Raw genomic sequence first — 12,831 nt, 5'->3', positions numbered from 1 at the left:
CGTTTCAGGTGCCACTGTATCCCTTACATGTTCTGATATTGTGATATATGACAGTTAAACCAGTGTTCATCCATTAAATATGTACAAAGAAACGGCACACAAAAGCAACACTCACTGGGGATATAATTCACATCACAACAGGAGAAAGGACCATAATACTCAATTCAATGGCTGACTGAACAGATATATTTACATGTTCCTACCATGGCACGATGTCTTAATACGCTCATGTACAGGTTAGACGGGGACGGAGGAAGGCAAGGAGGGTCTGAATTGGTCAGGGAAACCGAGGGCAAGGCAGGCAGGCAGCAACACATTAAGGGGTTGAAAACTAAGACCTGGAAGCACCTCTTCATGCTACCATCACTGCCACCCAGCTCTAACCCCGCTTTCCAAAAGTGGTCTCATGTCCTAGAATGGCAGGTCCAGCTGATTGAAAATTAACACCACCACAATACTGGCATCTTGCAGACGTCCCGTTGCTGCTATTCAGTGACTGTGACTTGGAAGGCTACTCGACCCAGGAACTTGTCCCGGTCATCGTTGTTCAGCAGGTTGGACCCTTCGATCTTGCACTCCACGGACAGCTTCTTATTGAAATCAGAACTGTTGAGCAACAGTTTAACGGCCACCAGGGGCTGCACATAGCCGTCCTGTCACAAAACACACAAGAGGACGTGTTAGGTACATGAAGACGAGCGAGAGGGACTCCACGTGCACACGGCGACACGGACACATAACATTCAGCCACCTAGACCCTGAACATGATCGGAGTTGAGATTCCTAAAGCCCACCCGTAGGATACTCGACCCTAGTTGTGAAATTCATTTCATTCACTTTTCTTGTCAATTTTTATTCTTTTTAAACAAAAACAGACCCAGAAAAAGCACAAAGTCACAGACATACAAAATAAAAAATTTCATGAACTTCTTAAATTGGTGAGACCAGAACTGACTATGGAGGTATGCATTCAAATGCAGGAGCACACGTAGACATGACGGCATCAATAAAAAAATACAAAAAAAAAACAGCAGCCTGTGCATCCTCAAAGAAAAAAGGGCAGCTTGTGAACTTTTTGATTGGATGATAAAATGATGGCAGCGCTTGTGGGCCCCAAGGTCTCTTAAGGACCCTTAAGGCCCCATCCCATCACATGACTTCATTTACATGAAATGAGCAAGTCGAAGGCAGCTGTGGTGTGCGCCCCGGACCTCCAGTCGTGTGGTCTGACACAGTCAGTCTGCATTTTCTGTAGTCATGTGTTGAGAATCAATTAGCGCTTAGCCAGAAGTGCACTGCATGTAACGTAGGTGTGGGGAACAAGAAAAGCAGGTGTGTTAGACCTCGCAAGACCGAAGATCTGTCCGATGTTGTCGAGTGTTTTATGTACAATGGCAGAAAGGAAAAAAAGGAAACCAAGGGCCGGCACTGTGGCTGAACTCGCCAGAGATGAAAGGCATTTGTGCAGCACCGGCGCGCTCAGCTGTTAACAACAGTTTGGAAATGTAAAACTGCGCTGCAGTCAAGTCATTTGTCATCCCCCTGTAATCCGACTTCTCCAAGGCAACGCAATCCAAACGAACGTCCGACATACCCCCCTGACTAGAAGGTGTGCAATGTGGAGCCGACTTTGGAATTGTTATTAGAGGCTTCTGCTGCTTGTAGGGTTCATGCTTAGCCAACAGGACTACGGGAAGGGGAAAAATGGTCAATAATTCACTGTTTTGCACAAAAAGCCAACAGGAATATGGGGATCAACTCCAGTTCTGGGGTGCTGTTTGCTGTCAGTGCCTGTAGGCAAAGTGCCTCACGTAACTGAGCTGGGCTTCTCCTCAATAACTTCTGAACAGTCCCCACCTGCACTGAGCACCCTCAAGTCCTCCAATGGGACAGCACACGATGGATCCAAACAGGTTGGTCCTTTACAAAGGAACTTCTTTATTTTAGTGAAGCATGGCTGAGAGTACCAGCTGTTTTCTCTGGCGCCCGACTTTTGATTAAGATTTTTCTCTTTTCTTCCCCAAAAATAGAGGACACAAGAAGATTGGGAAATGATAGCCTTAAGGCCCTGACCTACCCTACCTGGTGGATGGAGAAAGGAAACCTTTTATTTAAGGATGTGCTGCATTCAACTTGGTTGGGGGTACTGAGACAAACAGCAAAGGAAGGCCTTCCGATGTGTAATATGAGAGGCCCACCCCTTTAGCTTAAATGGATAAGGTGCTACTTACTGACCGTCTCTCCGTGCGAGGGCATGAAACAGAGAGGACATGGGCCTGGGTGGTGTGGTGTTCAAAAGTACGTCATATGCTCACTGTCAATGGTGAGGAATCACTGCAAGACCCTCCATTTCATGTCCTCAAACAAAGAAGCTTGCTGCAAATGTGGGTCCTCCAAGTCAGAACCAGATATTTTCCCAGCTTTGCTAAAATGAATTTTCCTTTGATGCCAAGGTATAAGGCAGGCTGCAGTGTAATCCAAAGGTCTGGAGTTCATGTTCAACTGGTAGCTGAGAGAAGAGATAGCAGGGCAAGAATAGCTCAGGGTGACAGAGACCCTGCTGCTATGGAGGAGGAGGAGGCCCCTCACAGAGGAAACTGCAGTGGCTGCTGGGCCAGCAGAAAATTGACTTTAGCAAAGCTGGAGAAGTGTTTGCTTGTGACTCGGAGGCCCTGTGTTAGCGGCCAGGCACTCTGTGTGACGGTGAGATATGGGCAGGGGTGAGACCATGAGTGACACCTCATCAGGGGCACTGGAAGACTTTCATGCTCATGTAAGGAAGGTGTGGAGACACCATGATCGGGGTGACTGGAAGAGGCTCCCTTTCTAATTTATTCATTAACATCTTAAAGTATTTGCTCATAACGCCTGCTTGAAACTTCATTTAACAATCTACAATCTCTAATTTAACTGCATGTCATTGGAGGCCACTGTTTATCTGTGATAGAAAGAGTGACAACAGCAGCAGAGTCAAACATCCTACTTGTCATTATTTTCAGGCTGCAATTCCTGATGAGAAAAGCTTTAACTGGAAATGAGGCAGCGTGCTGTCACATCCCAGAAATGCTCGTTTCTCTCTGGTCAGGTTCAGACAGCTCAACTCAGCATTTCAAGACATTAACTACTCAGTGTGAACACAAAGAAAGCATTTGTGACGCATGGACGCTTTACTGTTTTTTTTTCTTCTCCTTATAAATGGAACTGCAAGTTGGTTTAGTTTGGATTTGTATTTGCCATTCACATTTAGGAATGTCACTATTTTATCTGGGTGACATGGTGGCTCAGGGGTAGCACTGCTGCCAAGTCCTGCCAGCATGGAGTCTGCATGTTCTACCCGTGTCACCGTGGGTTTCCTTCCACAGTCCACAGACATGCAGGCTGGGTGACTTGGTGATCCTAACTTGGTGCCCATTCTGGGGTTTGTTCTGGCCTTGTGCCCTATGCTAGCTGGGATTGGCTCCAGCAGATCCCTGTGACCCTGTTCAGGACTAAGCGGGCTAGACAGTGACTGACTATTTCACCTATGAAATCCTCCACCAGTTTTACAGGATGTGTTACCCATAGGAGAGAGAGCTGGTGGGATTTTAGAGCTGCTTAAGCCGCCATGTTCCTTGATGCTAAGAAGTGAACTGACAGTCCGAGCCAGTCTGGTTAGCCGAGGGGTACACTGAGCAGCATATTGTTCGCCAGTCATTATTAAACAGGTCACGTTTAAACAATTGGCAAACCTGTGAATGGTGGAGGCCAAAGTGTGTGCTTCAGATTTTTCCTACTACAATTCGTCGACAGGTCCATGTTATTTTTGAAGGAAAAAAATTAAACAATTTTATAATGTAAAAATTATATATAAAATGAATTTAATCCATTTTGGAATAAGGCTGTAACATAAAAAAAATGTGGAAAAAGTGATGCTGTGAATACATTCCGGATGCACTATATATATATATATATATATATATATATATAGTGCATCCGAATGTATTCAGCGCATCACTTTTCCACATTTTATGTTACAGCCTTATTCCAAAATGGATTAAATTCATTTTTTTCCTCAGAATTCTGTACACAACACCCCATAATGACAACGTGAAAAAAGTTTACTTGAGATTTTTTCAAATTTATTAAAAATAAAACAAACTGAGAAATCACCTGTACATAAGTATTCACAGCCTTTGCTCAATACTTTGTCGATGCACCTTTGGCAGCAATTACAGCCTCAAGTCTTTTTGAATATGATGCCACAAGCTTGGCACACCTATCCTTGGCCAGTTTCACCCATTCCTTTTTGCAGCACCTCTCAAGCTCCATCAGGTTGGATGGGAAGCCCCAGTCTGAGGTCAAGAGCGCTCTGGAGCAGGTTTTCATCCAGGATGTCTCTGTACATTGCTGCAGTCATCTTTCCCTTTATCCTGACTGGTCTCCCAGTTCCTGCCGCTGAAAAACATCCCCACAGCATGATGCTGCCACCACCATGCTTCACTGTAGGGATGGTATTGGCCTGGTGATGAGCGGTGCCTGGTTTCCTCCAAACGTGATGCCTGGCATTCACACCAAAGAGTTCAATCTTTGTCTCATCAGACCAGAGAATTTTGTTTCTCATGGTCTGAGAGTCCTTTAGGTGCCTTTTGGCAAACTCCAGGCGGGCTGCCATGTGCCTTTTACTAAGGAGTGGCTTCCGTCTGGCCACTCTACCATTCAGGTCTGATTGATGGATTGCTGCAGCGATGGTTGTCCTTCTGGAAGGTTCTCCTCTCTCCACAGAGGACCTCTGGAGCTCTGACAGAGTGACCATCGGGTTCTTGGTCACCTCCCTGACTAAGGCTCTTCTCCCCCGATCGCTCAGTTTAGATGGTCGGCCAGCCCTAGGAAGAGTCCTGGTGGCTTCGAACTTCTTCCACTTACGGATGGTGGAGGCCACTGTGCTCATTGGTCAATTGGTCAAATTGCTGAAAGCAGCAATTTTTCTGTAACCTTCCCCAGATTTGTGCCTCGAGACAATCCTGTCTCAGAGGTCTACAGACAATTCCTTTGACTTCATGTTTGGTTTGTGCTCTGACATGAACTGTCAACTGTGGGACCTTATATAGACAGGTGTGTGCCTTTCCAAATCATGTCCAATCAACTGAATTTACCACAGGAGGACTCCAATTAAGCTGCAGAAACATCTCAAGGATGATCAGGGGAAACTGGATACACCTGAGCTCAATTTTGAGCTTCATGGCAAAGGCTGTGAATACTTATGTACATGTGCTTTCTCAATTTTTTATTTTTAATAAATTTGCAAAAATCTCAAGTAAACTTTTTTCATGTTGTCATTATGGGGTGTTGTGTGTAGAATTCTGAGGAAAATAATGAATTTAATCCATTTTGAAATAAGGCTGTAACATAAGAAAATGTGGAAAAAGTGATGCGCTGTGAATACTTTCCGGATGCACTGTGTATATATATACACACACACACAATACATAAAGGGCAGTGTTCTGCAACGGTCAACAATTAGATCCCTTGTATATGGGTACATATCTTTATCTTTTAGTTGGGCTGGGTTACCTTTAATAAAAATTTCATTATTTTGATTTCATTTATGTGGCCAAGATTTCTTTTTATGGCTTAAGCATAATAACCCAATACATCAGATTCTTATAAAACACCAGAACTATAAGTGAAGCAATGGTGAATTTCTATTAAGGATCAAAAAGAACTGTTTATGTACAATAAGAACATCATAAAAATTAAAGCGAATGATAATTTTTCAGCCTACTTTTAACACTAGAATTACCAGAGCCTACGGAAAAACACGTAAATCCGGCCCACAATAAATCCCTTCACACCTCTCTGTCAGCGTCTTTTGTCTTCTAAATGTGTCGATAAGCACCAAGCAGAAGGCAGCCTGCTATACCATCAACCCCCCAAACAATGAATGGGCAAGAAGTTCTCCCAGTTTCTGCCTTGATTGATTATTTGGGAGTGACCTACCCAGAATTGTAACGAGAAATGATTTTATGTGTTTTGTGTCTACAACAATCTATGTAAACACATCGTTAAAACAGAAATGTTTTTCATGTTTTAGTAATAAATAACAAAATATAGACATGAACTGTATAATCTGTGAAGGCTGATGGCCAAATATCAAATACCACACTTTCACAAATGGTGCAAGTACATCAGCTTCCGTGGTGTAGCGGTAAGATCTGCTGACTTATAATCCGGAGGTCGTGAGTTCGAAACCAGCTCCCTGGTAAATTTACCGTTTTGAGTAGTGAGCTGCTCTTATTGTTATTATACAATAAAAACATACATTTGATTTGTGTCTGTAACAGCCGGTGTAAATTTGTAGTACTTGTAAAAGTTAGTGTTTTTTTCCACTTTTATTCTCTCAGTCATGATCACGATACAACACCCACCGCCCCAGATCTGACGCTGTTACTTTTTATCTGAAACTGGGAATAACCGTAGATGTGAGTGGTTTTTGAGACAATCAGACTGGAAATTCTCTGATCTGGAGGGATAAAAGCTGACACACAAATGCTGGTGAATCTGCCTTCTTTGTATCTCACCATCACTTGATTTTTTTTTATTCAGTTTTATTGAGTGTTCCTGCTCAAGCTGAATTAGTATGCACCTTATGGTCCAGGAGGTCAAAGCCGCACTGACAAAAAAACAGAGACATATGTATATATGATATCTGGAATAACTCATTTTATGACCTATATATTACATTTCGGAAAACATTATGGCACGGATGCAACATTATTCATATTGTTCATATTCATTCGCATGACATCTTGCGCTTGTAATCAGTGACCACGTTTTTTTTTTTTTTATTTATCTTGCCCAAATTAGTCACAGACCCCCCCACACCCCCCATTTGGACTGGCTGTATTACTTCCTGAAATTTAGTTTGTGCCCCCACCTACGAAGCACCAGGTACCCCTGCCAGTACCAAATAACTCTCTCCTGAGACTGCCTGCTCACCCTCCCAAATGGCCAACACACCCAACTGCATTTAACTGCAGTACTAGCTGGACTGTCAAACAGAAGAAATGGCACAAAGTGACGTATGTATGCCCATAAAACACTCCATTTTTTTTTTTTTTTTAAATTGTCATATTCTTGTGCACATTGAAGTATTAATATTTTCTTTATTTTATGGCTCCAAAGGTGGTTGTTATTTTTTCACTTTGTTCTATGCTTCTTATTTAAAAAGCCAGTCATATATCCCTTATAGCAACATATCTCGGATCTGTTTAAAATTCCCAAACCTAGTCCATTAAAAACATCCAAAGGTTTACATTTTTTAAAAAAGGCAAAAAGGTGACAACTTACATGAGCTAATTTTCCATAGTAAGGAAAGTACATGGAATCAAATGTTGCATTCTCTGGAAAATAGTTCACACTCAGCTTATCATCTTTCTGCAGAGAAAATGACAAGAAAGTCACACTATTAACTGTCTTAAGTCTCCACATTAGGAATTCTAGTACCAGATCGATGTCTTTTTCAATTAAGGCTAAACAGATAATATGAAGTAAAATGCTTAACAGGTATAGAAAGGTCAACATTTTCTATCATTTGTAATGTTAAAAGGTGGTGCTGGGTTGCGACTTAAAAGATTTCACTCTGACAAAGCTACTAATTTCTGCATCACATACTAACTGTAGCATTAAGATTACCACATTTGGACAATTCTGATGACAAAAAGCCAAGCCCACCATTGCGCAGAGGTGAGTTTTACAGGTCCCCAAACTCTATCATACTACGTGGTAATCTATGGCTGTCTGTGTGAATAATAAAACTTGTGCAACATAACTGTCTGTATTCTATGTTTGAGCCACTTTGGCCGCTATCTATAGCACTTCAGTGCTTCTTTATGTGTGATGCCTGAACTCTCATGTCTGGTCATCGTATCTTGATTTTCAAAAAGGTTCTGATAAATACTATTTTATATGCATCCCAAAGGTGCAATTTGTTTTGGATTTTTTTGGGCTGCTTGATAGAATTCAAGCTTAAAACACGATCTCCATTTCAACAATTTTTCTTGGCATTTGTTGTTCATTTGCTTCTACCGATTTACCCATCATGCTGGCCTATAGTTATTGGCCCAATGCTGGCCTAATCAATCCTTTTATAAAATGAGATAACATTTGTTAGCTTCCAATCCAATCTTCAGGAATTTTCTCAGTATGCAGCAACTTCTGAAAAATAGACATTAAGAGTTTATATACAGTATTTATAATCACTAACTTCCTTAAACACTGCAGGATGAATGTTATCCAGTCCAGGTGATTTAAACAACTTTTCTGTCTCTGTTATCCAAAAGCACTAAGTACTTTCTTAACTGTCTCCATAACCAATGGGAGGTTACCAACGTCTTCCAACACTTGAAAAGAACACGTTTACAGCCATTAATATTTCAGATTCTGTATATTTAATTTCACCCTTAGTGTTCCTGATACACTTTTCTACACCCTAAAAATCTCAAAAGAATTTTTTGTGTCAAATTTTACTTTATCTGTAGTTTTTTTTTTTTAACTTTTTCATATACTAAGTATAGGGAAAGTATTGTAATCTTCCAAATATTCAATTTCGAGATTTTGATGAATCTTGACATTTTAGACCTCCCTGCGTCCGAAAATACCATTTTTGGAATTATGTCTGTGTGTGTGTAAACATGATAACTTGAGTACGCTTTCACTTAGGTCAACCAAATTTTGCATACAAGTATTAAGTGCAAAACAGATTTGGGCTATTTTCATTAATTGGAACTGGTACTTAACTTTTATTCATGCAGCTGCAGAGTCTGATTTATTTAACTTTACTTTTATAATAATTGTTCAATATATTATTGATTTGATTATGATGATTCTTTAATGTACATAACATCCATCCATTATCCAACCCACTACATCCTAATTACAGGGTCACAGGGTCTGCTGGAACCAAACCCAGCCAATACAGGGCACAAGGCTGGAAACAAACCCCAGGCAGGGTGCCAGCCAACTGCAGGGCACATACACCAACACACCATGCACACACTAGGGACAATTTCGAATTGCCAATGCACCTAACCTGTATGTCTTTGGACTGTGGATGTACATAACATAAAAATATAATCATTGTCTTGCAGTTTACTTCTCAAATATCTATCCCCGTATCTGAGTATACGAGAAGGTCTAGGTGAGACCTCTCCCGGTTTTTCTGTACAGGCCCAAATTGAAGTGATTTTCAGATCCAGATGTGGTACGCGGTCGTGACCGACATTTGTGTGGTTTCACAGCTCAGTCAGACCGGTCCACCGTTTACCCACACTAAATCAAGCAGAATAATTTTGCCACAAGTTATGGAGGCTTACTTGTGTGTGTATGCGAGAGGTGACAACCAAAGAACAACGACCTGGAAGTAAAATCCAAACTCGTCTAACTGTGGGGAAAAAAAGCTGTGCTGCACATCCTCTTTGAGGTAAAGCAATGGAAGTTTTATGAGCAAAAGTTATAAATGCATTTAAACTTGCAAACAGAGAAAAAGGAGCACAAGTTTGTTCATTGTTGGAGTCTGCACAAGGTTTTATTTTCTTTATGATAAAAATGAAACACAGAAGCTAGAAGTTTTTTGTTGTAGTTACACTGGAAAATGCTGGACTAAATCATTAAAAGGTCAGCCAGTTGTTCAGCTGAATCTTTTATGTTTTTGTTCATTTTTTTTAATGTTAAAAGAGATATTTCTGCCACATTTTTGATCAGATGATTTTGGTTGGCCTCCATCTTGCAAAAACTAAAGAAAATGCAGATAAACATTAAAAAATTGATATTCACGTACAATGTGCATGCAGAAGCAATTGTTATTATATTGACACCATCACAAAGTCTTCGCCTTGAGACGAAATATGGAACATCTCGACCAGGCCAGTTGAGTTTTCTTTCTGAAAGCAAACTCAAGGAAAATCGTTAAATGCCGATCTATGGAAAGCGAAAACAGTAAGGCAGAGGGAGATTTGTATTGGTAGAAAGACTTGTAATTGGGGGGAAATGAGTTAAATTTACTCCTAGCAAAGAAAAGCTGCCACTTTCACTGGGCAAAAAGCTATGAAGGAAACGGGCCTTAAGTTCAGCATTGGATACCAGTGGCCAAACCGATGGTCGATCAGCTAGCAGCAGGAAGTAGCATTTTTGTTGTAGTTCAGTAGAATGAAGTTGCTAACATTGTTAATCTTGAAAACCTATTTGTAAATGTAAATTATGAATGAAAATGAGTGATATAGGAAGACACATCTTTCCTGAATGTCTGCCTACTAGTGACTGCACAAGGTGCTTTTTTATAAATAGCTGTATTTCATAAGTGACACCGAGGCGGACTGGTCAGAACAGGCGGGCATTCGTACATGCAAAGCAGTGCATTGTCAGTCAAAATAATAAGAGTTGTCACTGATGTTGTTCTAGTAGCTAAATAATTCAACCCTGCATCCAAAAAATTGTTGGCAAGCCATACAATAGTTCTGGACAAGCCTGTTAACAAGTGTGTGTTTTATTGAGTCAGGTCTGTTCGATTACTTCTAGCTTTATGTGACCAGGAGAGCAGGCGGTCAACACAGGCAAGTACTTCTACACAATCCACTAAACACTGCATATGGATACGTGTCTGCACAGCTTTAAAGGTTATGTGAAGTAGAAACAATCTTTTCTGTAACGTTAAGTAGCTTGCTAAACCAGCACACAGTACATCGAAGATATTTTCAATAGCCAAACTGACTCAACTGGAGCTTTCAGAGAAAGTTAATGACAGTTCTTCAGTAGCATCATGAAAACTGAGGAAATGGCCAGGTGACTAAGAACTCAGATTCTGACTCACTGATGCATCTGTCAGGCATCAAAACAAATTAAAAGGGTAAAAAAAAAAAAAGCAAAGCTTTGGAAATCTTTCTCTAATCCTGACATAACACACACCCAAATGATCACATCTTTGTAAACCCTTATGGTCAGGCAGCATGAACAACTCTCCTGTGACGATGATTTTTAAATATTCATCTTTTCTTTCTCCGATTCTCCTGTCAGCCTTTTGAATTTTAAAAGATGATGCAACAAGGCCTTTAATTTCCATATGTGCATTCTTTCCCACTGTGCACCACTCTGACCATGGCTTTGTATCACCTATTATTACAAACATGAATTACTGAAATAAACAAAATGTTGAACAGTCATTCTAGGAACTTGTCATCCACATGCTCAAGTCTAGAGGATCTTTTTAGGTTGCTAAGCTTAATTATTAAGGTAAATATACCATAAATGGTCCTACAGTTCACTAGACATGTGTATAAGTATTAAAACTGAGGTGCAAGAGAATGACACATACAAGACTGCAGTGCTTGGCTTTTGTTTTTTTATTGTTGTTGCTTTCTGACATTTATGACTGCCGTAGCTTTTACTCATCATACTGGGTCTATTTATTCAGTTTGTATTTGGAACTACATACTTCTTTATTATTATTTTTTTTCCTTAGCTATGTTTTCTTTTTATATAAACCATAAACATTAGTGGAACATGGTGTTAATAACCAAAAAATATTGTGACCCATTAGTTAAACACATTACTAACTGTTGTTTTATTTCTGCCCCACATGCATCTTCAAAAATTTGTAGGCAAATGTATACCAAGATATACGTGAGACTGTTAAAATAATGAAGGAAATTTCATTTTGAAAACCGCCACGTGCACAACACATATATATAATACACATCTATTGTTCAACAAATTGTCAGGGTAGGAAGTGTGTTCTTCATTTATATACATAGTTACAGTTGTGCTTAAAAGTTTGTGAACCCTTTAGAATTTTCTATATTTTTGCATAAATATGACCTAAAACATCATCAGATTTTCACTCAAGTCCTAGAAGTAGATAAAGAGAAATCAGTTCAACAAATGAGACAAAATTATTATACTTGGTCATTTATTTATTAAGGAAAATGATCGAATATTACATATTTGTGAGTGGCAAAAGTATGTGAACCTTTGCTTTCAGTATCCAGTGTGACCCCCGTTTCCAGCAATAACTGCAACTAAACGTTTCCGGTAACTTTTGATCATTCCTGCACACCGACTTGGAGGAATTTTAGCCCATTCCTCCGTACAGAACAGCTTCAACTCTGGGATGTTGGTGGGTTTCCTCACATTAACTGCTCACTTCAGGTCCTTCCACAACATTTCAATTGGATTAAGGTCAGGACTTTGACTTGGCCATTCCAAAACATTAACTTTATTCTTCTTTAACCATTCTTTGGTAGAACAACTTGTGTGCTTAGGGTCATTGTCTTGCTGCATGACCCACCTTCTCTTGAGATTCAGTTCATGGACAGATGTCCTGATATTTTCCTTTAGAATTCTCTGATATAATTCAGAATTCATTGTTCCATCAATGAAGACAAGCCATCCTGGCCCAGATGCAGCAAAACAGGCCCAAACCATGACGCTACCACCACCATGTTTCACAGATGGGATAAGGTACTTATGCTGGAATGCAGTGTTTTCCTTCTCCAAACAGAACGCTTTTCATTTAAACCAAAAAGTTCTATTTTGGTCTCATCCGTCCACAAAACATTCTTCCAATAGCCTTCTGGTTTATCCACATGATCTTTAGCAAAATGCAGACGAGCAGCAATGTTTTTTTTGGACAGCAGTGGCTTTCTCCTTGCAACCCTGCCCTGCACACCATTGTTGTTCAGTGTTCTCCTGATGGTGGACTCATGAACATGAACATTAGCTAATGTGAGAGAGGCCTTCAGTTGCTTAAAAGTTGCCGACTATTACACGCCTTGCTTTTGGAGTGATCTTTGTTGGTCGACC

At 40.4% G+C, this 12,831-nt stretch overlaps 1 protein-coding gene across 1 annotated transcript in view; it reads right to left on the bottom strand.

The window, feature by feature from the left end:
- Window positions 1-281: 281 nt before the first annotated feature.
- atp1b3a (ATPase Na+/K+ transporting subunit beta 3a) overlaps window positions 282-12,831 on the bottom strand; it is a 78,567-nt gene continuing 66,017 nt past the window's right edge. Inside the window, exons 6-7 of the mRNA XM_039760265.1 lie at window positions 7,327-7,413; window positions 282-653 (exon numbers count right to left, since the gene is read on the bottom strand). Coding sequence (XP_039616199.1) covers window positions 486-653; window positions 7,327-7,413 — 255 coding nt within the window. The 3' untranslated portion in view covers window positions 282-485. The remainder of the gene's footprint in view (window positions 654-7,326; window positions 7,414-12,831) is intronic.

This window comes from Polypterus senegalus, chromosome 1, assembly GCF_016835505.1.
Source record: "Polypterus senegalus isolate Bchr_013 chromosome 1, ASM1683550v1, whole genome shotgun sequence".
NCBI lineage: Eukaryota > Metazoa > Chordata > Cladistia > Polypteriformes > Polypteridae > Polypterus > Polypterus senegalus.
This window is presented reverse-complemented; position numbering and strand designations above follow the sequence as displayed.